Source organism: Myxine glutinosa, chromosome 2 (assembly GCF_964187855.1).
Source record: "Myxine glutinosa chromosome 2, kmMyxGlut1.1, whole genome shotgun sequence".
In the NCBI taxonomy this organism is placed as follows: Eukaryota; Metazoa; Chordata; class Myxini; order Myxiniformes; family Myxinidae; genus Myxine; species Myxine glutinosa.
This window is the reverse complement of record NC_136262.1, coordinates 244,053,087-244,081,068: the sequence shown is the minus strand read 5'-3', so window position 1 is coordinate 244,081,068 and position 27,982 is coordinate 244,053,087. Positions and strand designations below refer to the sequence as shown.

The window sequence follows — 27,982 nt, the reverse complement described above, 5'->3', positions numbered from 1 at the left end:
TCACCTCAGGTGAGTGGATGCAGATGGTGCGAGGAGATCCTTCATCCTAACTATCCTCTAAATGATTTTAACACACTTTACACTACCCGGGGTCTTTCCCTGCCAATCCATTGGCCACTTACACTATGGGTTCTAACAACCAATTCCCATTGACCAAACTGTGGTGCTTCTCAATTTGGGGTCTCACTCCCCCGATTCATCTCCCGGTGCCCTCGCACAATTTCTGGGCTGCGACGTGTAGCTCTCCCAGCAGGTCTACCCACCTGCACACCTCCACCACTGTAGTTGCCACCCGAGCTTACCTGCTCCTCACCCTAACCTATCTAACTGGGGAAAGCCCCTCCTGGCTCTGTCACCCCTTGGTGCCCTCTGGCACTGGGCTACCCGGGTCCGTCCTCCGGATCCTCGGGCCCCATCCACAACAACTACCGGCTCCCAGAGCCCACCTGCGGCCTCACCTGGCCGACATCCTCACAGTGGTGGAGTGCCCAAACCAACTACACACACTAACAGGCTACACGCCCAGCCATTTCCACAACACTAATGCACCCATCCAAACATCATTCTTCCACTCGCACCACAGATGCCAATATCCAACCACAATTTACCTGTACCCTCTACCTAACACTTACACTACCCGCCCCGGGTATCCGTGATGGGGGTCCACTCTTCCCCCATTCACACCTTCGCACCATCCACTCCACTCCACAATTTCCACCATACTCACTCCACGACCATCCATTCCAATACTCCATTTATTCCACACTACCATTTATTCCACACAGCCACATACACCTGTTGTTGCACACCTGTGCCCTCACACCTGGTGCCACCCGCACCCTCCTTTCTTCCTGGACCATTTGGTCAGCACAACACGCAATCCCCACTACTCCCTCATACACTGCTCCATTCACCTGTTCAGTTGCACACCTGTGCAATCACACCTGTTCAATCCTCAAACACCCGGCATCATCTCATCTAACTACTCCCCTCTGAAACTTGCGCTTCCCAGTCATCCCTTTAAACTATTGCGCTCCCACGTCATTATCATCCACACTAAACTACCTGCGTCCCCACTACAGGTATCAGTCACTAACTAATATTAACGTTACCTAATGTCATCTTCGCTAGATCCCTACACACACTATCCTAACCCACCCGGGCTAGTTTTCACTGCCATAAACCCCATAAACTATAGCGCCTTTGCCCCCCCCCCCCCCCCCGTTTGTGAGGGATGACAGAGTTGCCATCCCACCACATCGGGGAGGTCCCACTATCAATTTTGCTCGTCCAAATTCCAACCAATTCAAAAAGTTTCCATTTACTGCCAATTCTACCCACTATTATAAATTTCGTATCAAATCACGATCACTATCACTATCACCATCATCATAGTCCACTATATCCTAGCCTCGGTGCGTCGTGACATCATTAAACTCGGTTCGTAAAGCCGAGCAATGAATTCGGGTGGTTTGGTTGCCTGCAGGTTGAATCCGTCCGGCTTTCGGTTCAAGGGAGGTGGTTTGGTTGGGCCGAGATTCCACGCACCATCTCGGCGCGGCACCTTGCGGTCCCGGGCCCGATGGCTCAATCTCCCCCGGTCGGAACCCCGTCCCCACGAGGGGGCACCGTTCCGCTTCCTCCCACTCGCCCTTGAACCGGACCGGTCGCCTCGCCCGCCAAGGCCCGGACTCGACCGTGCGGGGCGGGGCCAAGCCCGAATCGGCAACGACGCTTCGAAGAGAAGCGACGCAGCTTCGATCCGCGCCGGGCCCTGCATCCAACAAAGGGCTCCTTGCACCGAGTGCTCGCATCGGCTATCCGTCGCTCTAACCACTAACCCGGTTACCGTCGATGCTTCACCGGCATGCTCACACGCATACGCTACCCCTTTCACCCTCACAAAACCTGGCGTTCCAACGCCGTCCGTACATTCCACCAACGCTCTCCCTGTTGCACACCACACCTCTCGCGCACACCTCGGTCCACACCTCTCCTCCGTTACGTCCTCCGTAACACTCACCATGGGCGTGCACTCTTGCATCCACCCACTAACGTGCTCACATGGGCTCTCCCACACCCGCGCTACCACTAACTCAGGTGTGCTTCCTCGCACACCCCCGACCATTCCAAACGTGCATTCTCGCACCCGCTCCACCACCAACTCACTCCTCGTGTCACACTCCGTACACCCCGACGTGCATTCTCGCTCGCACTCGGTTTCACTCCCACACTTTATAACACACCCACTCGCCGACGCACACTTTTTCCTCCCACGCGTGCCATTTCCACTCACACGGGACCCTTCACCAACGCCCGGATGCCTCCTCGATCCCAAGCGCGCGAAAATTCTTTTGTCGCCAAACATCCTCTTACAAAATCTCCCCGCACAATACACAGCACGTCTCACCTTCGGGGTTCTTCTTCCTCCCTGCACCAAAACCTGCAAACTTCCATTTGGATTAGCGAGTACATCATCATGATTTGAGCAGGGACTTTGTACATTTTCCATTTCTCCCTGCAATTCCCGGGCTACCTCCGTCATCTCTTCAATTTCAATGCCCACTTCCGCTTTTTCTTTACTCACCTCGACGACCGCTGGCTTTAATAAAACACCCTCTACCTCATCGGTCACCGGCTTTTCCAAACCCCGTGTCGCGATTTCTACCCCTGTCATTGTACCCGTGCTTTCCTCCGCTTCGCTCAACCGGCGCTTCTCGACCCGCGTTACCTCCTCGTGCACCCCTGGGACCCTTTCGCCCAACTTGCGGTCTCTGTCCCTCTGCTCCCTTTCCTTCCTATCGGCCCTCATTCCGTTTATTGTTGCTTCAATTTGCTCACTCTGAGCCTTCGCTTCGTCCCTCATTGCCCCCATCATTCTGCTTTCCATTTTCTCACTATCAGCCCTCCTTCTGTCTTCCATTTGTTCCATAATGTCGTTTTCTTTCTGCATTTCCACCATGAATTGGGCCATGAAGGCTTGCATTTGGACCACCGTTGGTAGTACAAAGGGTGCGGCCGCAGCTGCCCCAACCTCGTGCGCGAGAGCGCCATTTTGTGCGCCTGATACCCCCTCAACCGCCTCCTCATTGCTCTCCTCCATTTCTCCCCTCTGATCCTGGGTTACCCCTAACCCGTCTATCTCCCCCACCGACATCCGATCGCCTTGATTGTCCATGGCGCGATCTCAAAATTCGGGTTTTATAAAACAAAATTTCGGCAGCTCGTAATTTTGACCAAAAAATTTTTTTTCTACACCTTTTAAAAATTTGGTTCGGGCCTCGAATCCCACTCCCAGACACCAATTGTTACGGTTGCGGTTTAGATGTTATGATGGGCCGAGCGGATGGTCCAACCGCGACCGTTACAGGATCCCCAATTGGCCCGACTCCCCCAACGTTGACCAGATCGCACCACAGATATTCAATCGGGAAACCTCTAAAGTGACCGAAAGAGAAGGAAGAGAGAAGAAGACAGAGTACGGAGGAAGAACAGATTTATTATACACACACAAGCAATGGATGGAAGAAGCAGTCACACAGTGAATCGTTAACTTATACTATTCAATTTACTTAACCCCAGGACAACATTCAAGACAGACGACGTTCACACTTACACGGGGGAAATTGCAGGCAGGAATGGCGGAGGTGGGTTGCTGGAGAGGGAGGCAGGGTCAGGTCCCTGCAACCGGCAGGGCTGGAGGTAGCAGCTCCCAATTCTTCGCGTTTTTGGCGGGAAAACCCTCGGTCGCGTCGACGCTGCTGATGCTGTAGACGTCACGCGCTGGCTCGGTCACACCTGCTCCTCTCCTTCTGGTGGAGCCGTCTCCCTCCTCTCAGCGCGCCTCTCCAAAGCTGGTTTCCTCTCCAAGTATCTCTCCTTTTTGGTTTAGAGCGTCTCTCATCTCACAGCTCACAGCTCACAGCTCACAGCTCATCTCTCATGTCCTCTCTCATGTCATCTCTCGTGTCATCTCCCGAAGCAGTCCCTTCCAGTCGCTTTTATTACTCGGGGCGGAATCAAGCCGCCGGCTGCGAGGGCACGCCTACCGGGTCGCTAACCGCGGTGCTGGTTGGCTGTTAGGGCTGTCCGATTCCTCCTTTGATCATGACGACGTGCCACGCCTGTGAGTTGGCGGCTCCTACCCCCCTCTTCTCCGAGATGAGCACATGGGCAATGGCGGCTTGCGGGATTGAACACCACTCGCACCGCTTTTGAAAGGAACTTTGGGAGAGCGGAGATGATTGGGGAAATTGAAAGGGGCCTACGCTTATTTCGTTTGATACAATGCAGAGTCAATCTAGTGGGAAACACATATTTAGCCTACATGGAATAAGGAAATAAACTATTTAAAAAGATATATCGTGGCCTGTGTGTAAGTTTCATGGAATTAACTAGGAGGACGGCTGCGACCATTATTTACATTACGAGGGTGTTACACACAACAAAACCATACTTTTCACATTCGTTACACTTTCTCCAAAATTGTTACACTTCTCCAAAACCGTTACCCTTCTCAAACCCGTTACACTTCTCAAATTCGTTACAATATATATATATATATATATATATATATATATATATATATATATATATATATATATATATATATATATATATATATATGCATGCATGCATGTATACACACACCCTCAGTGTGTAGCATTGGGATTCTCATGTATGTAATACTTGTGAATGCTTTGCAGCGGGAGAGGAACTCGGGTGGAGCGTGAAATATCATAGGACTTACCACTTGTAGCTTTTCATGGTTGCTTCATACAGCTTTGTTCAAATAGAAGAGCATGGGAGGGGTTAAATTATTTATAATGTTAGCCCCCTGGGCTGATTGATTAGGTGAGAGATGATTGGTTATTCCCTCCATCTATGGGTGAGAGACGCTATTGGATTTTGTTTTCATCATCATATCTATATATATTTGTTACCTCGGAGACATGCTGAATGGAGAAGGTGGATCAGACTCGGAAACCCGCCTCTGGAACAAACTCCCACACTCCCTTCAATCCCACTCCTCCCTCCAGGTCATTAAAACAGCTGTTCACCACCATCTCTTATCTTTCCCCATCCAAAACCTTGATCTTTTCTACCCCCACTAATTCACCCCAGATCCACCTTGTTTGAAATTCCAACTTCTTTCCTGGAAGTCCTGGCAGTGTCCATATGTTTTATACCTCTCCCCCCCCCCCCTTCCTATGCCTCCCCCCCCCCCAAAAACCCTCTCCCTCCCGATGATCTTCATCAATGATCTCTCTGACTCTTGAAAATCCTCTCTATCTCTTTGCTGACGACTCCACTCTCTGTCGCTCCATTCCTCATCCCTCAGATCGGCAGTCTGCAGCCTCCTCACTCTCTGCAGACCTGGACAAAATCTCAGACTGGGCAAACAAATGGAACATGTCTTTCAATCCTGACAAATCTCACACTCTTACGATGTCTCTCCGAAAAGACCGACTGGACAACCCTCCCATCCACTTTCTGAATAATCCTCTCCAAGAAGTTCTGTCACTCAAGCTTTTGGGTCTCACTATCTGCCATGATCTTTCCTGGGAAAACCACATTTAAAATCTGGCCTCCAAAGCCAGTCGCCGACTGGGCATCCTCCGTCGTGCGAAGTCCTTCCTTGGTACACCTGAGCTCCTCACCACTTACAAGGCTTTCATCCGCAGCTCAATGGAATACTGCTCTCCCCTCTGGTCTGGTGCCCCTTCCTCACACCTAGCTCATCTTCACGCTGTTGAAACCAAAGCGTTCAGAATCATTGGAATCTCCTGCGATGAAGCTAACTCCAAGGGCCTTTCACTCACTCACCGCAGGCAGGTTGGTGGTCTTTCCGTCTTCTACCGACTCCTCTCTGGCCTTGCCCCCGCCCAGCTCTCTCTGAGCTCTGTCCCCCAAATATTCCTTCAGGTCGCACAAGATCTGCCTACAACCCTCTTATGGTTAAACTGCCAAAATCAAGACTTTCTGCTCACCTTCACTCCTTCATTCCTCTTTTCTCCCGCCTCTGGAACAAACTCCCTTACTCTCTTCAATCCCACTCCACCCTCCAGGTCTTTAAAACAGCTGTTCACCACCATCTCTTATCCTCCCCCATCCAAAACCTTGATCTTTTCTACCCCCGCTAATTTCGGTCCCCTTGTGTTTTATACCTCTCCCCCCCCCCCCCCCTTCCCACGCCTCCTCCCCCCAAGCCCTCTCCCTCCCACACTTCTCCCTGCTCTCAAATGTTGTGTTTGTGTGCTTCCCCTTCTCTCCCCATCTTGTATTCCGCTCCCTCTTTTTATATATTTTGTTTGTCTGGTTGATTTGTTTGTGAAATAAATGTTAGCTCTTTCACGAGCCTCGATTCAGTATACAAAAAAAAAAAAAAATCTCTCGATGTCCCTGCTCTCAGATGTTGTGTTTGTGTTCCTCCCCCTCTCGCCCCATCTTGTCTACTGCTCCCCATGTTATATGTTTTATGTGTCGGTTTGTCTTTCTGTGTGATTAATATTAGCTCTTTCACGAGCCTCGATCTTGTATACAAAAAAAAAACAAAAAAAAAAACGGTTACTAGAGTGAGATGTGCATGGAAGAAGTTTCAGGAACTGAGTGGCATGCTGACGAGGAGGGAAGTGTCGTTGAAGCTGAAGGGAAAGGTGTATGCTGCATGTGTGAGAAGTGTTATGATTTTTGGGAGTGAGACATGGGTAATGAACGTAGAGCAGCAACAAAGGCTGGAAAGGGTGGAAAGGGTGGAAATGCGAATGGTTCGGTGGATGTGCGGAGTATCGTTGAGAGAGAGGAAGACAAATGATGAATTGCGAAAGATGATGGGAATAGAGCCTGTGATTGATGCTGTGAAGAGGAACAGGTTGAGATGGTTTGGTCATGTGTTGAGGAAGGATGAAAGTGACTGGTTGAGAAGAGTGATGGAAATGAATGTAGAAGGAAGTAGAGGACGGGGAAGACCGAGAAAGACTTGGCTGAAGATGGTGGAAGAAGAAATGCGGGCAAGGGGGTTAACAAGGGGAGATGCAGAAAATAGGGCAAAACGGAGAAGATTGTCATGGGGACCGCAAGGCTAACCTCCGCTCTTGCAGGGAAAATGGCCTTAAAATGTCGGTTGTTGTTGTTATATATATATATAGTAACCTAAGCAGACCGAAGAAGCTAGCTATATGACATATATATTGATATAAAATAAGTCAATGCTGATTGACTTTATAACAACAACAATGTGATATTAAAAGGACGTTTTATCTCTCGAAATGTACTCATCAAGCTGATGGATCTCACCTGAATTGTGCTTTAACCATAAAGTTAATTAGATACACAAACAACAATTTAAACGGTTGATTCTCAATCCATGAATTTGCTCGATTCTATATTGGAGAGTGGTTTAGTATTTGTTTTTATCACGTGGTATTATATTCTTCCTAACTCCATTTATTTAGATGTTGAGAAATATAACCCTATTGGCGTCTCTGGGACATCAGCGAGAATGTCGTTCCTGGAATATTTTAACAATCCTCGTCGGTATGATTTTGTTCATTTCTGGAGGGTGTGCATCTAGAACATTGTGTTCGATGTTTTCGAATCAAGTGATGATAAAGTGATTCTGCTGTATGTCAAAATCTACGATTTCTTTGAATTGCCCCAATTATTTCCATCTTATGGACCGTTTTTTGCACAAGGCGTTCACGAACAGGCTGGCGTTCGACTGATTTGGGCAGGGATTTTGTAATTTGCTCAAGGTTCTGCAGATATCTCACCTACTCTTCATGAAAGACACTGCATGGTAGTGCATGGAATCTTTAACATCCACCAACTAATGCTGGCGGACGTTTAACGATGCAACTCGTCTGCATTCCGAGAGGTCTGGATTCGAACCCAGACGAGATAGCGCAAAGGTAAGTGCACCATCCTGTCAAACATTTCTGTGATTTATTTAAAGTTTGAAAATGTCAAGAATCTTCATTGTATACTCACCTGAGAACGACCGAGCCAGTTGTATCGAATGATGGAGGGGAAATCATGCAAGACTGACAATTCAGCTCCATGTCACTGCTTTCTCAGACATTGGATTCAAGAGAGACAATTTTTTCCTTCAAGCTGTGCATTAAATTTTAAAAGAAATTGTATACAAGATCGAGGCTTGTGTGAGAGCTAACATTAATGCCAAAAAAAAAAAAACGGACAAATAAGACATACAGTACTAAAGGGAGTGGGAGACAAGATGGGGAGAGAGAGGGAAGCACACAAGTACAACATTTGAGAACAGGGACATCGGGAGATCTGTGGGAGGGAGAGGGCTTGGGGGGAGGAGGTGTGGTAAGAGGGGGTGGGGTGGGAGACATAAAAAAAACCATGGAGACTGCAAGGACTTCCAGGAAAGAAGTTGGTATTTCAGAAAAGTGGATATTGGGTGAATTAACAGGGGTAAAAAGGATCAAGGTTTTGGATGGGGGAAGATGGTGGTGAACAGCTGTTTTAAAGACCTGGAGGGAGGAGAGGGATTGAAGAGAGTGAGGGAGTTTGTTCCAGAGGTGGGAGAAAAGAGGAATGAAAGAGTGAAGGTGAGCAGAGAGTCTTGATGTTGGCATTTCACCAGAAGAGGATTGCTGGCAGATCTTGTGCGTCCTGAAGGAATATTTGGGGGACAGAGCACAGACAGAGCTGGGGGAGCAAGGCTGGAGAGGAGTCGGTAGAAGACAGAAAGACCACCAACCTGCCTGCGGTGAGTGAGTGAAAGGCCCTCGGAGTTGGCTTCATCGTGGGAGATTCCAATGATTCTGAAAGCCTTGGATTCAACCGCGTGAAGCCGAGCTAGGTGTGAGGCAGGAGCACCAGCCCAAAGGGGTGAGCAGTATTCCATTGAGCTGCGGATGAAAGCTTTGTATGTGGTGAGGAGCTCAAAAGTGCCCAGAAAGGACTTCGTGCAACGGAAGATGCCCAGGCGGTGTTGTTTATCTTTTTGTTGTTTTTCTGTCGTTGTTTCGACGTTGTTTATTGTTGTTTATCTGTAGTTGTTTAACTTTTCTTTTTTATTAGTCCCCTACAGGTGTACACCGGAGGGGACAACAGGTTTGCACGCCGTCCCTCAGTCTGTCAGTCCGCCAGTCTGTCAGTCTGTCTGTCCGTCAGTCTGTCATGCAAAGAACAGTTTTCCGTACTTTTTTTCTAAACGCTTAATGCTAATGATTTCAAACTTGGCACATGGTTTCCTCATGATAAGTTACAGTTCAAGTTCGAACTTCACGACGTTTCGATCATTTTTGACAAAGTTATGGCACTTTGAACTTTGGGAATTCTGATAATTCTGATGAGCCTTAACTCTTCCTTACTCATCTTAACTAAAAAAAAAAATTCGTTTAATTAACGATATCTGCCAAACCACAGTGCCATTTTAAGTTTTAATTTCCTTTAAAAAAGATTTTCTCCGCAATAATAGGACCGATTGAGATCAAATTTTCACCGTAGGGGGGACTCGGTCTGTAGAATATTTTAATGGTAATTATGACGTCACGGTCACGTGGTTCGGCCGCCATATTGTTTTTCGTGAAAACACGAAAACCCCTTTTTCTCTGCAACGGCTGAATAGATCGAGGCCAAACTTTGCAGGCAGAATTGCATACCCATGTCGAACAAAAAAGTCAGCGAGCATGACGTCATGCATCACATGGTTTCAGAGTTATGACGTTTTCAAGCATGAACCTTTAAAACCGAGCTCCTCCCTCATTTTTGATCCAATCGAGGGGAAACTTCACAGATCTGTTCAGCATGTCAGTCTACTAAAATGTCCTTTTGGAATTTGTGATAGGGTACGTGGTTTGGCAGATATCGTTAATTAAACGAAAAAAAAATTTTCATGGATATCTCTTGAATCGCCAGTACCTCAGACCGTGAGTTGGTAATAATTTATATAATTCACACAGTGCAAAATGTGCAGGCCGCTCCACGGAGCGACCTTGTGGGCTTATCAACGAGGCGAGGCGTGACACACGTGTCTCAGCATACCTCAGATCAAGTTTGAAAACCAGCATCAACCGTGCATAAATTTGCATATTCGATCATTTTTGACAAAGTTATGGCACTTTGAACTTTGGTAGGGGACAGGTATTGCAGCGCAATACTCAGAATGCTTGTTTATCTTTTATTTTTATTTTGAGGTTGATTTTGTGTTAATAAGTATGTGATGATTACTCCTGTCGTCTTTGCTATTGTTACCCCAGTTCATAAGAATGGTTTCAAAACTAAAGTACATATCATTCTGCCTTTTCCACATGATAAGAAAAGTAAGGGAATCAAACATTGCTGCAGATCTCCTTTTTTAAACTTTCTTCCCTTCAATCATCATTATGGTATCTGCTCAGGTCATTCCACCTTGGACGTGTTACTTCTTCTATGTCAACATTGAATGGACGCCCTCAATCTCAAACGAGAGGTCAGGGTTATCTCACTGGGCATGTCCCATGCGTTTGATTCCGCATGACATCCCACCCTGATTTCCAAATTGTCAGATAATGGTGTACAAGGTCCTGGCTTTCAGATTTCCTGTACACTCACAAGCAACTAGTCGCTTTGGATGACATTCTCTCCCATCCTCTACCAATAGTGATCTACCTATAGTGATCTGCATCATACAATGTTGCATTCAGCGACCAAACCTGTTCTTGGTGGACATCAATGATCTCTGTTTTTCAATGAAAAACAAGGAGCTGATTTGCTATTGTTACCGTCCTGAAGGTATACCAGGTATACTCTGCGTTCCCTGCCTTTTGGGTGGTATGAGGCATAGATCTGTGTGATATGAAAGCTAAATCTTGAACGCTTTTTGAAATATCACGTGCACAAGCCAAGTTACCGAGATGGTTGCCATGGCAACATAACTCGGCCAATCACAGCCATGATCTAATGAGGTTGAGATAGAGATAATGTCACGAGGAAAAAAAAAATCTGCAATATGAAAAAGCTAAATGTTCAACAGATTTAGAAATATCACGTAAACAAAATTACATGGATGGATGATCGGTCAGTTGGTCGGAAGGAGCTCATTTTAATGTCCCCCATCTCCGACCTTGTTGGAGAGGAAGGGGACAAAAAGGCTCTTCTTCTTTTTATTTTCTTCTTTTTCTTGTTTTCTTTTTATTTGCTTCTTTTATTTTTTAATATTTTCTTATTTTTTCACCTCAATACATATGGATTAGCTAGCTCATCTCGCAGTGTATTTTTGTGTTAAGCTTCTCGGAGATGTATGGTCTCTGTATCTCCTGGGCCTCACCATCAAATATATCTTGCCTTTGGCAGTTCATATCTCCAAATTGGCCTCCAAAGCTGGCTCTCTTCAGAATCCACACATTGCCCTTCCTTTGCCATTCTCAGCTTGAAATGGTGCACAAGGCCTTCATCCAAAGAATATCGCTCCCCCTATGAACTGGGTACTGCTGCTTCCCATTTTACCCACCGTTGATCCGATTGACACGAAATTTTCACCATAGGAGTGCCTCCTCCTGCGAGATGTTTCATGATAATTATGACGTCATATGTCACGTGGTATGGGTGCTATCTTGGAAAAACCAAAAAACTTTGCACCTCTATATCTCCGAAACTTATCCATGGAAAAATAATGGAACATGGCTCATTGTCAAGTACTCACCATGGGGAATAAGATATATTCATGATGTTATCTGTGCCTTCATTATGATGTCATCATTAGAACGCTTGATCAGATCAGTTTTAAATTTATTGAGTGTGTTCTACACAAACATTGTATGTGAGAACTAAATTGATGACGTCATTGGTTTTGTGGTTCGGCAGCCATTTTGGATTGTAAATGAAAAGCTTCAAAAATCTTCCTTTCCAGAACAGCTTACTAGATCAATGCTAAACTCCATATACATGATCTACTGGCCTTGGGGAATACATTTTTTTAAACTATTTGGTCATAGGTCACATGGTGTGGCAGCCATATTGGATTTTATGCAAAAACTGCATAAATTAAATTATTGGTCTTCTCTGAAAGCACTGAATGATGAAGAAGAAGAACCACCTTTAGAGGCCATTTTTCCCCGCAGAGCAGGGGTTGGCCTTTTTCGGGCACCGTGGTCCCCTTTTTGAAGCAATGTTTTATGGCCGGTGCCCTTCCTGCCGCCAACCCTGTTCTGAAAGCACTGAATGGATCGATGCAAAACTTTAACCATATGTTCGACTACATGTGGGGATATAATATTGGGGGGGAAAAAACGTCATTGGTCACATTGTTTGGCAGCCATATTGGATTTAAGGAAGATATTTTTAAAAATTGTTTCTCTGAAAGTGCTTACCTCATCGATATGAAGCTTTACAAATAGAATTTCACACCATTGCAGTTGCTGCATATAGTGTGAAAATGGTGACATCATAGGTCACGTGGTTGGCAGCCATCTTGGATATAAAAACGAACCCTATCCAAAACAACACGAACCAAACACCACACAAAATACACCACACAAACATGTTCTGGCGAGGGACTGCAATCTCTGATTTCTCCTTCTTGTTATTATTGTTTTTATTATTAGTCTTATTATTAGTTTTATTGTTCCTGTTGCCCTTGAAAGTATCATTGTTTATTGCCGTTACCATATAGCATGCCAGTTTGACGTCCAATGACAGAATATTTAAGTCCGGATTGAATCCACAATCACTCTTGGCCAACACTGGATGTTCACAGTGAAAGATGACCTGGTATACCTCGTATTGGCGTGGCGAGGATAGGATAAATTCGTACACCAGGTGCCTCTTCACTCCGTCCAGCCATGCACGTGGATAATCAATAGCGCACCATTGGAAAGTGCTAAAGAGCCATTTGAAAAGCCGATTTCCCAAAGGCATGCCATTAGACAATGCGGCAACGAACCGCACCATTAAAGGGCCTTTTGGCCAAGTGATCGTGCTTTTGAGAAGTGATTTCCAATGGAGGGAGATGGAAAAGCTGCATCCTCTGAGTTTGGAATGATTAGTCAATGGCAGAATTATGGGAATATTAAAGACAGAGAAACGCTGATTTAAAACACCCATTAGAGATTCATGCATTACTTTTTTTTCCTCGTGAGAGTCACGTCGTGACTGCACACCTGGCCATGGCGATACTCTCTTTGTGGAGCATCGGTTAAGCTGAAGCGCTTCCCCTGGCCGAGAATCAAACTTGTGGACAGGTCGCAACTGTACCGCAGGGTGCTGTAGGTAAGCGTTATTGGAATCTGGCCAGGAGCAGGCACACAATGGCATATAGACACCTTGGGCTCTTTCAGGCCCACCGGCTAAAAATGCTGCCAGACCCCATAGTTGACAGACCGTGCACCCACCGACGCAATTCCCTTGTTGAGAAACACCAGGTTGACATTTTATAGTTGGTTCTGGAATCAAACCCAGACTTGACAGCTCAAACGTGAGTGTGCTTCCCCTGAGCTATCCTTCCATGAGCCCCTGGTTGCTTCTTGTCGCACAAAAACATTTTAGCTTTTTGGATCACCACTGCATTGCCCATGATACCCATGTGTATACTGCAAAACATACCAGGGCCTCTCAGATGGCTATCACAATAACACTTTGGTAGAAATGAAATACAGAAATGTACAAAACGTTATAAATTGCACTGTGAAAATAGATTTTCACATCATCTCATGAATAAGGGTGATATACTCTTTAACAGTTTTAAGGATTCTTTCAGACCTTAAAACCCGGATGTTCCTGCATAAGACATTCTCTTTAAAATCGCTACGATACTCGCTCAACCCACCCTGTACAGATCGGGATCCTCTCCGATCCCTGGGGAAATTCTCCTATGTTGAATCCATTGGAGTGCATGCCCAGCATTGAAAGCGCTTCCATATTGACAGAGTGCAGCAAAACATGCTCGCAAGAGTCTTCCTTATTCCGTACAACTCTTGAGCTCACGTGCAAACACTGAATACTCTATTTGGGTGATGGTCCATGGTACTACCTCAAGGAGATGTCTCTATTTGTGTCTGTCGACATTTGTCTCTGTGTGATCATGGCATGCACTATCCTTAATGGGAGGTGGCCTGTAAAGATGGCTTATGCATGGAAATTTCCTGCCTCCTGTCCTGCACGGTCTGCTTCGCTCACTGATCACCTGAGCTGGTTGAGAATTATGTTTTCACTCGAGAAAGGTCAGCGAAGGCACGTTTTCTTTCGTGTTGCTGCCCGAAATGTTGAGTCATTATTTGTTCAATTAAAGATGGGAGATCTCAAGGTGGATTCATATATATATATATATATATATATATATATATATATATATATATATATATATATATATATATATATATATATATATATATATATATATATATATATATATATATATATATATATATATATATATATATATATATATATATATATATATATATATATATATATATATATATATATATATATATATATATATATATATATATATATATATATATACATGTATATATATATATACATGTATATATATATATATATATATATATACATATATATATATATATACATATATATATATATATATATATATATATATATATATATATATATATATATATATACAGGGTGAATCAAAAGTAGTGCCCGCGCCCGATTTCTGTTTTTTCGGCTGTCACATTCTTTCTAGGGTGTCATGTTGTTAATAATTGTCTTGCAGATTATTAATTTTCTTCATTTATTTATTTTTGTTTTTGTTTTGCAGGTTATTGCTGAGAGTTTGGAAAGTTACTGAAGTTGCACCAAATTGAACCATGAATTACCTTTCAATGAATCAACGCATTGTGGCTGTGAAACATTACTACAAATGTAATGAACAACCAACGATGGCGGCACGCCGCTTGGCACAGGAATTCGATATTAACCCACCCCAGGGAAGAAACATACGATTGATTGTCCAGAAATTTGAAGCAACAGGGTCGGTAGCCACGGCAAAGAAGTCCGGTCGTCCGAAAACGGCAACGAATGTCGCTAAGGCTGAAGAAGCCATCAGGAGACTGAAACAATGTCCGCAAAAGTCAACTCGCCGTTTATCTGCAGAGTTGGAAGTGAGCCAATCAAGTGTTATCCGTATCCTTCACCAGAAAAACTGGAAACCTTACATTCCACGCTTACTGCATGCCGTTCATGATGGAGACGACGAACGGCGTCTTCAATTTTGCCAAGAGTTCTTAGCTAAACTTGATGAAGAGGACACAATGCCAGACAACATCTGGTGGTCAGATGAGGCATGTTTTAAGCTTAACGGCACAATTACCAGACACAATTGTGTCCACTGGGCTGCGGAGAACCCAAGAGTGACAGTTGAGAAGGAGGTAAATTTACCTGACATGACAGTTTGGGCAGCCATATCTCCATGAGGGATAATTGGACCCTTTTTCTTTGAGGGATCTGTCACTGCAGAAATTTACCTGGATATGCTGCAAACCTTCTTTTGGCCCAGGGTACAAGATCAGGACTGTTATTTCCAGTAAGATGGAGCTCACCTCATTATGGACGTCATGTTCATCAGTGGCTTGATGAAAACTTTCCCGGAAAGTGGATCGGCCGCCGCGGTGCGATCGAGTGGCCGGCATGCTCCCCAGACCTTACACCTCCAGATTTCTTTCTTTGGGGGCTCATGAAAGACCTTGTTTATCGTGAAAAGCCTCGTACCATTCAGGAATTGAAGGCTCAAATCACTGCAAAGTTTGAGGAAATTGATATCGAACTCTGCAAGCGTGTGTGCCCCTCTGTGCCTGCTCGGCTGCAATTGTGCATCGATCACGAGGGAGGGCACTTGGAAAATTGCAAGTAAAACAGCTTGGTACAGGTCCGTAATAATTTTCCCCCGAATAAATGGTTAGATAAACATGTCATTCATTTATTTATACCTTCTTGTACACTGTAATACAAATGTCAAAAACAATCAACTGACAGAAATATATATGTATATACAAGCATCGTTACTGAGGAATGGGCTTATTTTAGCTGAGGATAATGACTGTACCTGAGTTGCTGTGTTGTCATGATTTACACCAATCATAATACAAACAATTATTTTGCACAAATGTATTTGTTGTGTTTGTGATATTACATTTTAATAGGCAATTTAGGTTGAAGATTTAGGTTGAATGTTTTTGTTTCAAGAAAGAACCCCTCAGCACATACATAGGGGAGGGGTAGGTGCAGACTGGAAGTTTGGGACGGTTACACCTCAAAACCAAGTAATTCAAAACACCTCACCACCACGTAATTCAAAACACCTCACCACCAAGTAATTCAAAACACCTCACCACCAAGTAATTTAAAACACCTCACAGCCATATAACACGTAATAAAAACACCTCACCACCACGAAATTGAAAGCACCTCACCACCACGTAATTCAAAACACCTCACCACCAAGTAATTCAAAACACCTCACCACCAAGTAATTTAAAACACCTCACAGCCATAAAACACGTAATAAAAACACCTCACCACCACGAAATTAAAAACACCTCACCACAACGAAATTAAAAACACCTCACAGCCATAAAACACGTAATAAAAACACCTCACGACCACGAAATTAAAAACACCTCACAGCCACAAAATAAAAAACACCTCACAACCACGAAATTAAAAACACCTTACAGCCATAAAACATGTAATAAAACACCTCACGACCACGAAATTAAAAACACCTCACAGCCATAAAACACGTAATAAAAACACCTCACAGCCATAAAACACGTAATAAAAACACCTCACCACCACTAAATTAAAAACACCTCAGCCATAAAACACGTAATAAAACACCTCACGACCACAAAATTAAAAACACCTCACAGCCATAAAACACGTAATAAAAACACCTCACCACCACTAAATTAAAAACACCTCAGCCATAAAACACGTAATAAAAACACCTCACCACCACAAAATTAAAAACACCTCACCACCACAAAATTAAGAACACCTCACAGCCATAAAACACGTAATAAAAACACCTCACCACCACAAAATTAAAAACACCTCACCACCACAAAATTAAGAACACCTCACAGCCATAAAACACGTAATAAAAACACCTCACCACCACTAAATTAAGAACACCTCAGCCATAAAACACGTAATAAAAACACCTCACCACCACAAAATTAAAAACACCTCACCACCACAAAATTAAGAACACCTCACAGCCATAAAACACGTAATAAAAACACCTCACCACCACAAAATTAAAACACCTCACAGCCATAAAACGCGTAGTAAAAACCCCTCACAGCCACGAAATTAAAAACACCTCACCACTACGAAATTAAAAACACCTCAGCCATAAAACACGAAATAAAAACACCTCACAGCCACGAATTTAACAACACCTCACCACCACGTCATTTAAAAACACCTCACCACCAAGTAATTCAAAACACCTTACCACCACGTAATTCAAAACACCTCATCACCAACTAATTCAAAACACCTCACCACCACATAATTAAAAACACCTCACCACCACATAATTATAAATACCTCACCACCACGTAATTCAAAACACCTCACAGCCACGAGTTTAACCACCTCACCACCATGTCATTTAAAAACACCTCACCACCAAGTAATTCAAAACGCCTCACCACCATGTGATTTTAAAACACCTCACCACCATTTGATTTAAAAACACCTCACCACCACATAATTCAAAATACCTCACCACCAGGTGATTCAAAACCACCACAACCTTATCAAAAACACTTCACAACCACGGAAACAAAAGTTTGAGTGAGTCGTTAAGTGAGTTGGATCTTGGAGACGTCGTGAAGCTGGAAGGTGTGAAAACATTTTGCTACCTCGGAGACATGCTGAATGGAGAAGGTGGATCAGACTCGGCCACGGTTGCTCGAGTGAGATGTGCATGGAAGAAGTTTCGGGAACTGAGTGGCATGCTGATGATGAGGGGAGCGTCGTTGAAGCTGAAGGGAAAGGTGTATGCTGCATGTGTGAGAAGTGTTATTATTTATGGGAGCGAGACATGGGTCATGAACGTAGAGCAGCAACGAAGGTTGGAAAGGGTGGAAATGCGAATGGTTCGGCGGATGTGCGGAGTATCGTTGAGAGAGAGGAAGACAAATGATGAATTGCGAAAGATGATGGGAATAGAGCCTGTGATTGATGCTGTGAAGAGGAACAGGTTGAGATGATTTGGTCATGTGTTGAGGAAGGATGAAAGTGACTGGTTGAGAAGAGTGATGGAAATGAATGTGGAAGGAAGTAGAGGACGGGGAAGACCGAGAAAGACTTGGCTCAAGATGGTGGAAGAAGAAATGCGGGCAAGGGGGTTAACAAGGGGAGATGCAGAAAATAGGGCAAAATGGAGAAGATTGTCATGGGGACCGCAAGGCTAACCCCCGCTCTAGCAGGGAAAATGGCCTTTAAATGCATGTTGTTGTTGTTGTTGTGTATGTGTATGTATATATATATATATATATATATATATATATATATATATATATATATATATATGACCATGGGCAAATACATTGGAGTGTATCATGAAAAAGATGTGCTTAACAGACTATTTGCATCCTTTTATTCTTACAGACTATCAAATGCGCTCGCTGCATATCCCATTTCTATAAAATGGATGATTTTGTGTTTTTATTCATTTAAATTGTCATTTCACTTTGTGAAGCATTTATTTGCCAGGAGAATATTTACACAAGGCTTCAGCCATGTTTCCTGATTCTGGACCCATTGGTGAGGGCAAGCAACAAGCAAGAGATGTAGTCTGCTAGAGTTTAATTGTTATTTTTATAAATCATGGAGCTGCCAGAAAAAAATGTAAACGAGGAGGACGGAGACCGATTTGAAAACAGTGACCAAAAAAATGAAGGCGCCATTTTCCACTTTTACTGTCACTGTTGTCTATCTTCCTCCAGCTCCAGTAGTGACGTCAGTCTCCAAGCCACGTTGGCGTTTAGGGGTCTGGAATGTAAATAGATCCCTGTGTAGCGTGCCAGAGAACTATCATCGCGGTCAATAGTCGTTCGTCGCAATTTGTCCGCTGCCCACACTATCGTGCCCTCCTGCCTTTATGTTAACAAACTCACAGAAATGAAACTTACAAACCTCTTCATGGATCAGGATCACTCCCACCCTCCCTCCCCCACCGCTCTTCCCAATCATTGAATTTCGAACCCATTAAGATGAGTACCTGCGTAAAAATGGCGGGTTCCGTCGAAGCATTGGAGTTCCTTTTTCCTTTTCCATTGGATACAGACATACACAAATAATTCATTTAAATTAGAGTTTATTTGAACCACAAACACAGCGATTCTCTCTCATAAACAGCAATGGGACACGCAACAAACGGCACAGCAAAAACGGCACCAACGCTAAACGCCAGTGTGCAATTCGTGGTGCAATATATATAATATAATATAATCCAAAAGCTCAAATGTCATGCAGATGTCACTAAAACCTCCCTTTAACCCCTCCACTTGAACCTTCTTCGGCAACTTAAATTAAATGAAAAAAATATTTATGGAACAAACAACTTTCTACACATATATACATGTATTTCTGTACATATACCTCAATGCTGGTTGGAGGATTTTAATATAAAGTCAGGAGGTCACACTGAAAAGGCTGATATGTGATGCATGACTGTTTGGCAAATGATGAACTTTTTAAAAAGTCACAAACGTCTTTCTTTCTTAATATCAGGAAATGTTTGTATCACCAGAAAGCATCCTGAGGACTCCTTTGGCAAACGATTCCAATACAAAGAAAATATTTAATTTTTCCGCAAGTCCTGGAAATTATGCCATAACAGGAAATGATGTCATAAGAAAAAGACGCCATAACGTTAAGACGTTCCAAAACAACAAAAAATATTTATGCCAAACAGCTTCTACATCATATTATGATGGAATAATTTCCTTAAATAATAATAATAGTAAACATAATTACATAAAACCATGCATATTACATTGTTTCCTCATCTTGACAGAAGTATGCTGGCAAGTATAGTATTTATTGCACATTCTGAAATGTAGTATAAAGTCTGTTCAGAGACATTTTTCGTTTTTTTTTTTCCAACCGCTCCACCTGCCTCTCATACATAAGTTAATGCTATACAAAAATATTATGTACATCTTCGGGCAAAATAACTGGTGTGATGATGAGTGCAGTTGTGCCCTCTTATCATGCTTTGCCATGCGCTGTGCTGAATATCCAACTTGCTGGAGAGAAGGTCATGTCACTCAGCTCAGAAAAACAAGTGAGTGAGGTGAGATTGGGGGAAGGGGGTGGCTGAACTATGGACAGGTGGGAAAACTTTGCAATGATGTTGCATGCAAGATGGAAACCAGCGTTGATGTGGCAAGTCTGGCTCGTCGAAGCAGAATTGAGCATTTCGGAAGTGCTTCCAGGTCGGGAAAATGTGAGAGATGAAGAATCGAAATTGTGGTAGGACGTAGGAATCTGAGTTGAGAACCAGAACCAAATGGCTGTGCACAAGTGGGTACAACCTCAGCAACCGACAGGCCCTGTCCCACCCATGATGCCCCCAACGATGGTACTCCCTGCGGCCATGATGCCAGCAAGGTTGCCCAAACCAGGCTTGTGTTTCTTGAGGAGTTGGCTAATCTTCTCGTCATCAGAGTTGGGGTCCAATGGTTTGGTATATTCATCATCATCATCCTCCTCTTCATTTTCTGACACCTCTTTGAGGCGTTCGGCCTCCGAGTCACGCCGCTTCTTGGCCGTTGCCATCTCTGCTGCGTGCTTCTTCCTCCACTTGGTCCGTCGGTTCTGAAACCACACCTGCCGGAGATCGAAAAGAACGCATCACGTGTCAAAAAGTTGTGAAATGTACAGCAAAGAGGCCAAACATTCTCGCAATATGCCGGTTTGGTTAAGCACTCCTGAATCTCATGTGACTTTCAGGAACGTGTAATTCATATAAATATTTAATACATTTCATATTCAACAGCAATATTTAGCATTTCCTGCAGTAATGTGTGTCTTAATTGCCATGAAATAATTTATTTTATGTTTATGTCGCAGGTACTGGACAGCAAGGTGAGATTGTCCTGAGCCTGTGACGGAACACGCAAATGTTGGACCGAGCAATCTTTTCTGGCTGCAGGTACTCCATTTTCTCGTGTTCTGTCTCCATAACGACAATTATGTTTCGAGCTCACTCTATTTTATTGATTTAAAATAGCATTAATATATTTTATTTGGTTTAATTTTTTAAAAAGTCTTTCATTAAAGTTGGGGAAAAAAACAAGTCACAAGTCTTGTAAACCTTACTGACGATTAAATAACCAATTCATTTATTTAATAAATTCACTTTGATGGCAAATTAAACTGTTTAATTGAAATGCCTCTGATACATTGCCGGGTTAAAGTGCATCGAATAAGGACATCTGCGAGCTTGTGAGAGGAAGCAGGGGCGTGTCTACGACAGGTGCATCTTTTTCTGCCGAGGACAAAATGGCGAGTGATGTACCTGTCTGGGGAGCCCACCATGGCATTGTGGAAAGTTTCGTTTTGTTCAGCAACAGTTTTACAACATTATAGGCAGAGTTGAAACCGAGTTGAATCATTAAACAGACTCAGCTGTCGTGAAACCATTGGTTTTTTTAATACGTCGGTGTTAGTGGACATCTGTGAGAGTAGGCATCGGTGAAAGTAGGCATCGGTGAAAGTAGGCATCGGTGAAAGTAGGCATCGGTGAAAGTAGGCATCGGTGAAAGTAGGCGTCGGTGAAAGTAGACGTCGGTGAAAGTAGACATCGGTGAAAGTAGACGTCGGTGAAAGTAGACGTCGGTGAAAGTAGACGTCGGTGAAAGTAGACATCGGTGAAAGTAGACGTCGGTGAAAGTAGACGTCGGTGTAAGTAGACATCGGTGTAAATAGATATCGGTGTAAGTAGATATCGGTGTAAGTACGTATCGGTGGGAATAGATATCGGTGTAAGTAGATATCTGTGTAAGTAGATATCGGTGGAAATAGATATCGGTGTAAGTAGATATCGGTGTAAGTAGATATCGGTGTAAGTAGATATCGGTGTAAGCAGATATCGGTGGAAATAGATATCGGTGTAAGTAGATATCGGTGTAAGTAGATATCGGTGTAAGTAGATATCGGTGTAAATAGATATCGGTGTAAGTAGATATCGGTGTCAGTAGATATCGGTGTAAATAGATATCAGTGTGAGTAGATATCGGCGAAAGTAGACATTGGTGTAAGTAGTTATCGGTGTAAGTAGACATCGGTGTAAGTAGACATGATGATCTCTGTTGAAGGTACGTAGAGGTCATAAAGTGTCACTTATGTGGACATTTCTGTTTCTGTTGCATTTGATAGCGAAATGGCAAAATAACTGTATTGACAGCTTTCAAGGTTCATTTGCTGGAGATGTAAGAATATGGATCATCATCCGGACGGACGCGTGTTATCAATAAAAGATTCGTTTATTATATACATGAAAGGTGCGTTTGTTTACTCGTTTATATTTTTAAGGAAAGCTGTTTCGCTTCCCTGCACTCCACAAAATTGCATTTTCACTTTTTAATAAAACGTTAAAGTCTTCCCCCCTGTTTTGTTTTTCTCTCTTGTCTCCAAACCACAATATGTGACCGAGCGGTATAACACGCACCCATAAATTCCAATCCAGCATAATGGAGGAATAATAGGAACGCTTTCGGATAAATCGCGTCTTTTCTGCCTGCGTGCGGGATTTCTATTTGGGGAGGCACTTTCCCACGAAGCACTCAGGAACGCAGAGACGCTGTAGCAACGGACAATGGAATAAAAAAGGCGATGCGGCTCCATTAAGAGCGCTGAAAGAGCAGACATGTCGTAAAGGTAACGCGATTTAGCCACATCAGCAAGTGTGGCCCAGAGACCCTGATTTGTGGTTGTGCTCAGGGACTTCTGTCTTATCCTGGGTCTGTCCATGTATTACACAACAAATTTTGGGCTATTTTATACTACACCCCCCACTCCCACCCCCCTACCCCCACCCCTCCCTATGTTCCTCCCCTCTGTCCCCTTCCTAATGCTGAGCCAATGACCACCCAATAATTACATTAGGCTTTGTGAGATATTCCCCTCCTCCCCACCATTTATGTTACATGTAACGCTGGGCAAACCACCCACCCGTTGTATCTTATGTAATGTATGGACAGCCCCTATCCGGGTAATTCTTTAAAAGAAGTTGCCCATCCGAAGGGGTTTTTGCTCGTCAGTGTTTACAAGCGAAAACTTTTCAAATTCTTTCTCCACTAATGTCAGCCAAAGTATGAAGAACAACTCACAAGGGCTGTGTCTCCCAAAATAGGAGGTGAGGGGCAGCAGGGGAGGGTTGCAAAAGTTACTGTGGCTGAGATGCTCACAATAGTCCATGACACCCAACAACAACAAAAATTGTATACAATGTCTAGGCTCACAGAAGAGCAGGAAGATTTATTTATTCGTGTGCAGCCTGTGGCCGCTTGGCTGCATCATTTTCTGGGGGGGCTTGTGTTTGATTGGATTTTCTGGGCGGTTGTGCCGCCGATTCAATGCTCCCTTACCAGCCAGCTGGTACTCATTTTGCCAACCTCGGAAGGACGACAGGTTGAGTTGACCTGCATGGTGTTAATTCAACGGACGACAGGGGCTTGAACTCAAGACCCTAAAATCTTAAGCCAGCCACCCTAACTGTTAAGCCAACAACAGGCAGCAGGGAGATGATGTGATGTGGAGGAGAAAAGCAATGTGCATAGAGCGGAAAACCAGGGTGCAGAACGTAAGAATCAAGGGAATGAATGAATAATGAAAGAAGTTGAGAGGAGAGGAGAGGGGGGTAACCTGTGAGTGAGAGCTTGCACAGGAAAGGGTTAATGGGATCGTCATGGACATCGGTTTAACGCTTAATTTTCAATTTTCGACACGTCGTAAGCATATGTAATGATAGGAACAAAATAGAGAAATAGTTTTATTTCCTTGTGGGTTTTGTGAAACTTTACCCTTCCTTGTCGGTGTGTCTCAGACAACTCCGACTAACTCATTCGTGGAACTTTTGAACAAGCCCACGTCCAACAGACTTTATCGGGAGCCGGTGAGAAGGGAACACAAAGAATATGACGGATTCGCACTTGTGTAGCGGTTATTCACTCTGGGACACGGGTGGCTCGTCTCGGCGACATCGATCTGGGATTTCGCGTTAGGGGGGAACACACCTTAATAGCACGTTTGTGTTAACGGCTAACGGCACAGGAACGCGCGATAAAATGCGTGGAGGTTTTATCGCTTTTCCATGACGATCTGCTTCTCTGAATTATGTGCACTCGTAAATCTCCCGAGGTGTTTGTGGCCCACCCTTCGGTGATTCGAGTTGGGCGTTCGCTTTCAGCGTGCATCCATTAGAGGTGCACCAAGGGGCTCGCCGTTCGAGCAATTTCAGGGGGAGCACCAGGGAGGCCGTTGGTAATGCCACCAGGAGGCAGCTAGACTCGAGTCTTGGTGATAACAGTGCGGTAAGCTTATACTGCCCTCACCAACTACCAGCCGCAAGTAACTGCCGACCACCTCGTGAGCTGTTCCGAACAGCGCAGGTGTGTGATGTGATCAGGCAGCTGGTTGTCGTGATGTCATGGCTTTTGACAGTAGATTGGGAGTGGAGATGGGGTCATGTTATGTTCTGGTGACCGCATTGAAATGAGTTCAACGAATTTATTTTCGTGGAAAGTAACTCACTCACTTTTCCTTTTACTCTTTCACTAGTTGCCAGTGAGCTACGCATGTGATCCTCCAACTGCCGTGGCGATATTTGGCGTCTTGGCCTCTGCATACAGTCCGCATACTGATCTCGGTCATAAAAATGTATGGAGACTGCAATAATTATATTTAGGAATGGAAACACTCAGTGTCTTTTGCAGTTGTCTTTTGCTGGACAAGCAAAACACGTGCTCTAAATCGGAAATAATATCGACGGGGAAACATCACTGCTCATTGGCTAATCACAGCATAAGGTGCCCAGTGTTCATTGGCTGAACACGTGATCAGAAGATTTGATCTCAAATATCTCGGCTTCTGCATACAGTCCGCATACTGATCTCGGTCATAAAAATGTATGGAGACTGCAATAATTATATTTAGGAATGGAAACACTCAGTGTATTCCTACAAACAGTTGTCTTTTGCTGGACAAGCAAAACACGTGCTCTAAATCGGAAATAATATCGACCGGGAAACATCACTGCTCATTGGCTAATCACAGCATAAGGTGCCCAGTGTTCATTGGCTGAACACGTGATCAGAAGATTTGATCTCAAATATCTCGGCTTCTGCATACAGTCCGCATACTGATCTCGGTCATAAAAATGTATGGAGACTGCAATGAGTATTTGGGAAAGGAAACACTCAGTGTATTCGTACAAACAGTTGTCTTTTGCTGGACAAGCAAAACACGTGCTCTAAATCGGAAATAATATCGACCGGGAAACATCACTGCTCATTGGCTAATCACAGCATAAGGCGCCCAGTGTTCATTGGCTGAACACGTGATCAGAAGATTTGATCTCAAATATCTCAGATTTTTCGACGTAGGAAATTGACTCAATCCCATTGCACTGTCACAATAAGACTGAAATTCCTATCGAGTTAACAATTGGCTTGAGAGACTATTTATGGTGTTATTTTCCTGCGCAGATCATTCCAGAACCTTTTCCTGCAAATTATATACACGTGACCTGCCAAATGAAGCGCTCTGCAAGTATACACTCGAGCGAATGCATCTTGGACTGGGATTTGAGTACTACTCACTTCCCCTGGTTGCATCATCACTGAGCAGTGGCTGCGCTGCTGACCGGGAATCCCAGTTTACGACAGGGATTTGATACCTGGTCAGGGTGCCGACACACAATAGCCTACTCCTTTTCAAGAGACACTGCGATGGAATATTTAACGCCCACTGGTGAATGCTAGAAGATGCGACGGCCGGCTTCACGTCCCATCTGAAAGACGGGCTATAGTCATCGATGCAACCCAATGCCTGAGGAACACCACAATGACAGTTTATATGTAGTCGGGTCAGGTTATACAGATTTACATAGCAGCAGGTGAGAGGTATGAAAATGTTAGGAAGAAATTGCCTCAATTTTCCTTCATTCCAGCTTTTACCATAAGGAGTTCAGGGTGAATTAATTCTTTTTATTTATCTATCGCAGAATCACTCTTTCAGGCAGCAGCACTCTCGAAGCTAAGCTACTTTGATGGATCGGAATATGATGGATGTGTCATGTACAGGTCGGTGGGCTCCTTGAGATTTTGACTCTATTTATAGTGGTTTCCAAAAACTGCTTTCATGTACAGGTGCTCTCATTCATAATCGATGCAGCAGCTTTACCTCCTAGTGATGGTGATGTGAGGCGTTCAACAGGTTATTCCAACGACATGCACATAGACCAAGGAAGCAGGCCATCATTTTATTATTTTGCCATAAAAGTGGATATAATTAGACAGGAAGTATTTCCTTAAGATATGTTGTACTGTATATAAAAACTGCACCATACTCTATTTATAGTGTTATTACTGCCGAAGCAGTTTCTTGACAAAGGTTGTACCTGGGTGGTTTACCATTGCCTTCCCAGTGTTTTGTCCATGCTCTATCCTCTTCAATGCTGAGCGTCAAGCAAGGAAACAGCAGATACCATGTTTAATAAAGTTGTTCTTATGACTCGGCCGGAGTTCGAACCCTCGACCTCCCAGACTCAGAGCCGAGATTCTAAATATAAGTATACATACATATTATATATATATATATATATATATATATATATATATATATATATATATATATATATATATATATATATTATATATATATATATATATATATATATATATATATATATATATATATATATATATTTATATATATATATATATATATATATATATATATATATGTATATATATATATATATATATATGTATATATATATATATATATATATATATGTATATGTATATATATATATATATATATATTATATATATATATATATATGTATATATATGTATATATATATATATATATATATATATATATATATATCAGTCACTATGCGACCTTCATATCATCAGTGGAGAACCGCCAGCAAGGTGTCCCATACAGCTGCTGCTGCACCTTGCTGGCGGACGTGCATGGCGATGACGTCATGTTGTCCGCTCATTAGGTTGGAGAACCAGATTACAGATACCATTATATATATATATATATATCTGTCCTGTGTTGTCACTGAACTACTCCCTCAAACTTTTGTGAAATCGTACCAAACTTCTGGTATGCACCTCTCAGGTGGGTATGTATTTAGAAAAATTTTGAAAAAAAAAAAAAATTTGTTTTTTGAAATCTTTTTAGAATTTTTTTTTTTCAACTTAAATCTTCATCTTCAATTGTTTATAAAATGTAATATCAAGTATATTACAAATGCAGTTGTGCAAAATAATTGTTTGTATTATGATTGGTGTAAACCATGACAAAACAGCAACTCAGGCAGGTCCAGTCATCCATCAATACATCAACATATCTGGGCAGTGTCTGTGTTGTCACTGAACTACTCCCTCAAATTTTTGTTTCCGTGGTTGTGAAGTGTTTTTAATAATGTGGTGGTGAGGTGTTGAATTATGTTGTGGTGAGGTGTTTTGAATTACGTGGTGGTGAGGTGTTTTGAATTACGTGGTGGTGAGGTGTTTTTAATTTTGTGGTGGTGAGGTGTTTTTAATTTTGTGGTGGTGAGGTGTTTTGAATAACGTGGTGGTGAGGTGTAATCGTCCCAAACATCCAGTCTGCACCTACCCATCCCATATGCATGTGCTGAGGGGTTCTTTTTGAATTTTTGAATTTTGAATTTGTTCAACCGAAATTGCTTATGAAAATGTAATATCACAAACACTACAAGTAAATTTGGGTAAAATAATTG

The 27,982-nt window shown here is 43.3% G+C and overlaps 1 protein-coding gene across 1 annotated transcript in view; it reads right to left on the bottom strand.

The window, feature by feature from the left end:
• Window positions 1-20,532: 20,532 nt before the first annotated feature.
• LOC144890849 (homeobox protein Nkx-6.2-like) overlaps window positions 20,533-27,982 on the bottom strand; it is a 13,177-nt gene continuing 5,727 nt past the window's right edge. Inside the window, exon 3 of the mRNA XM_078772709.1 lies at window positions 20,533-20,826. Coding sequence (XP_078628835.1) covers window positions 20,533-20,826 — 294 coding nt within the window. The remainder of the gene's footprint in view (window positions 20,827-27,982) is intronic.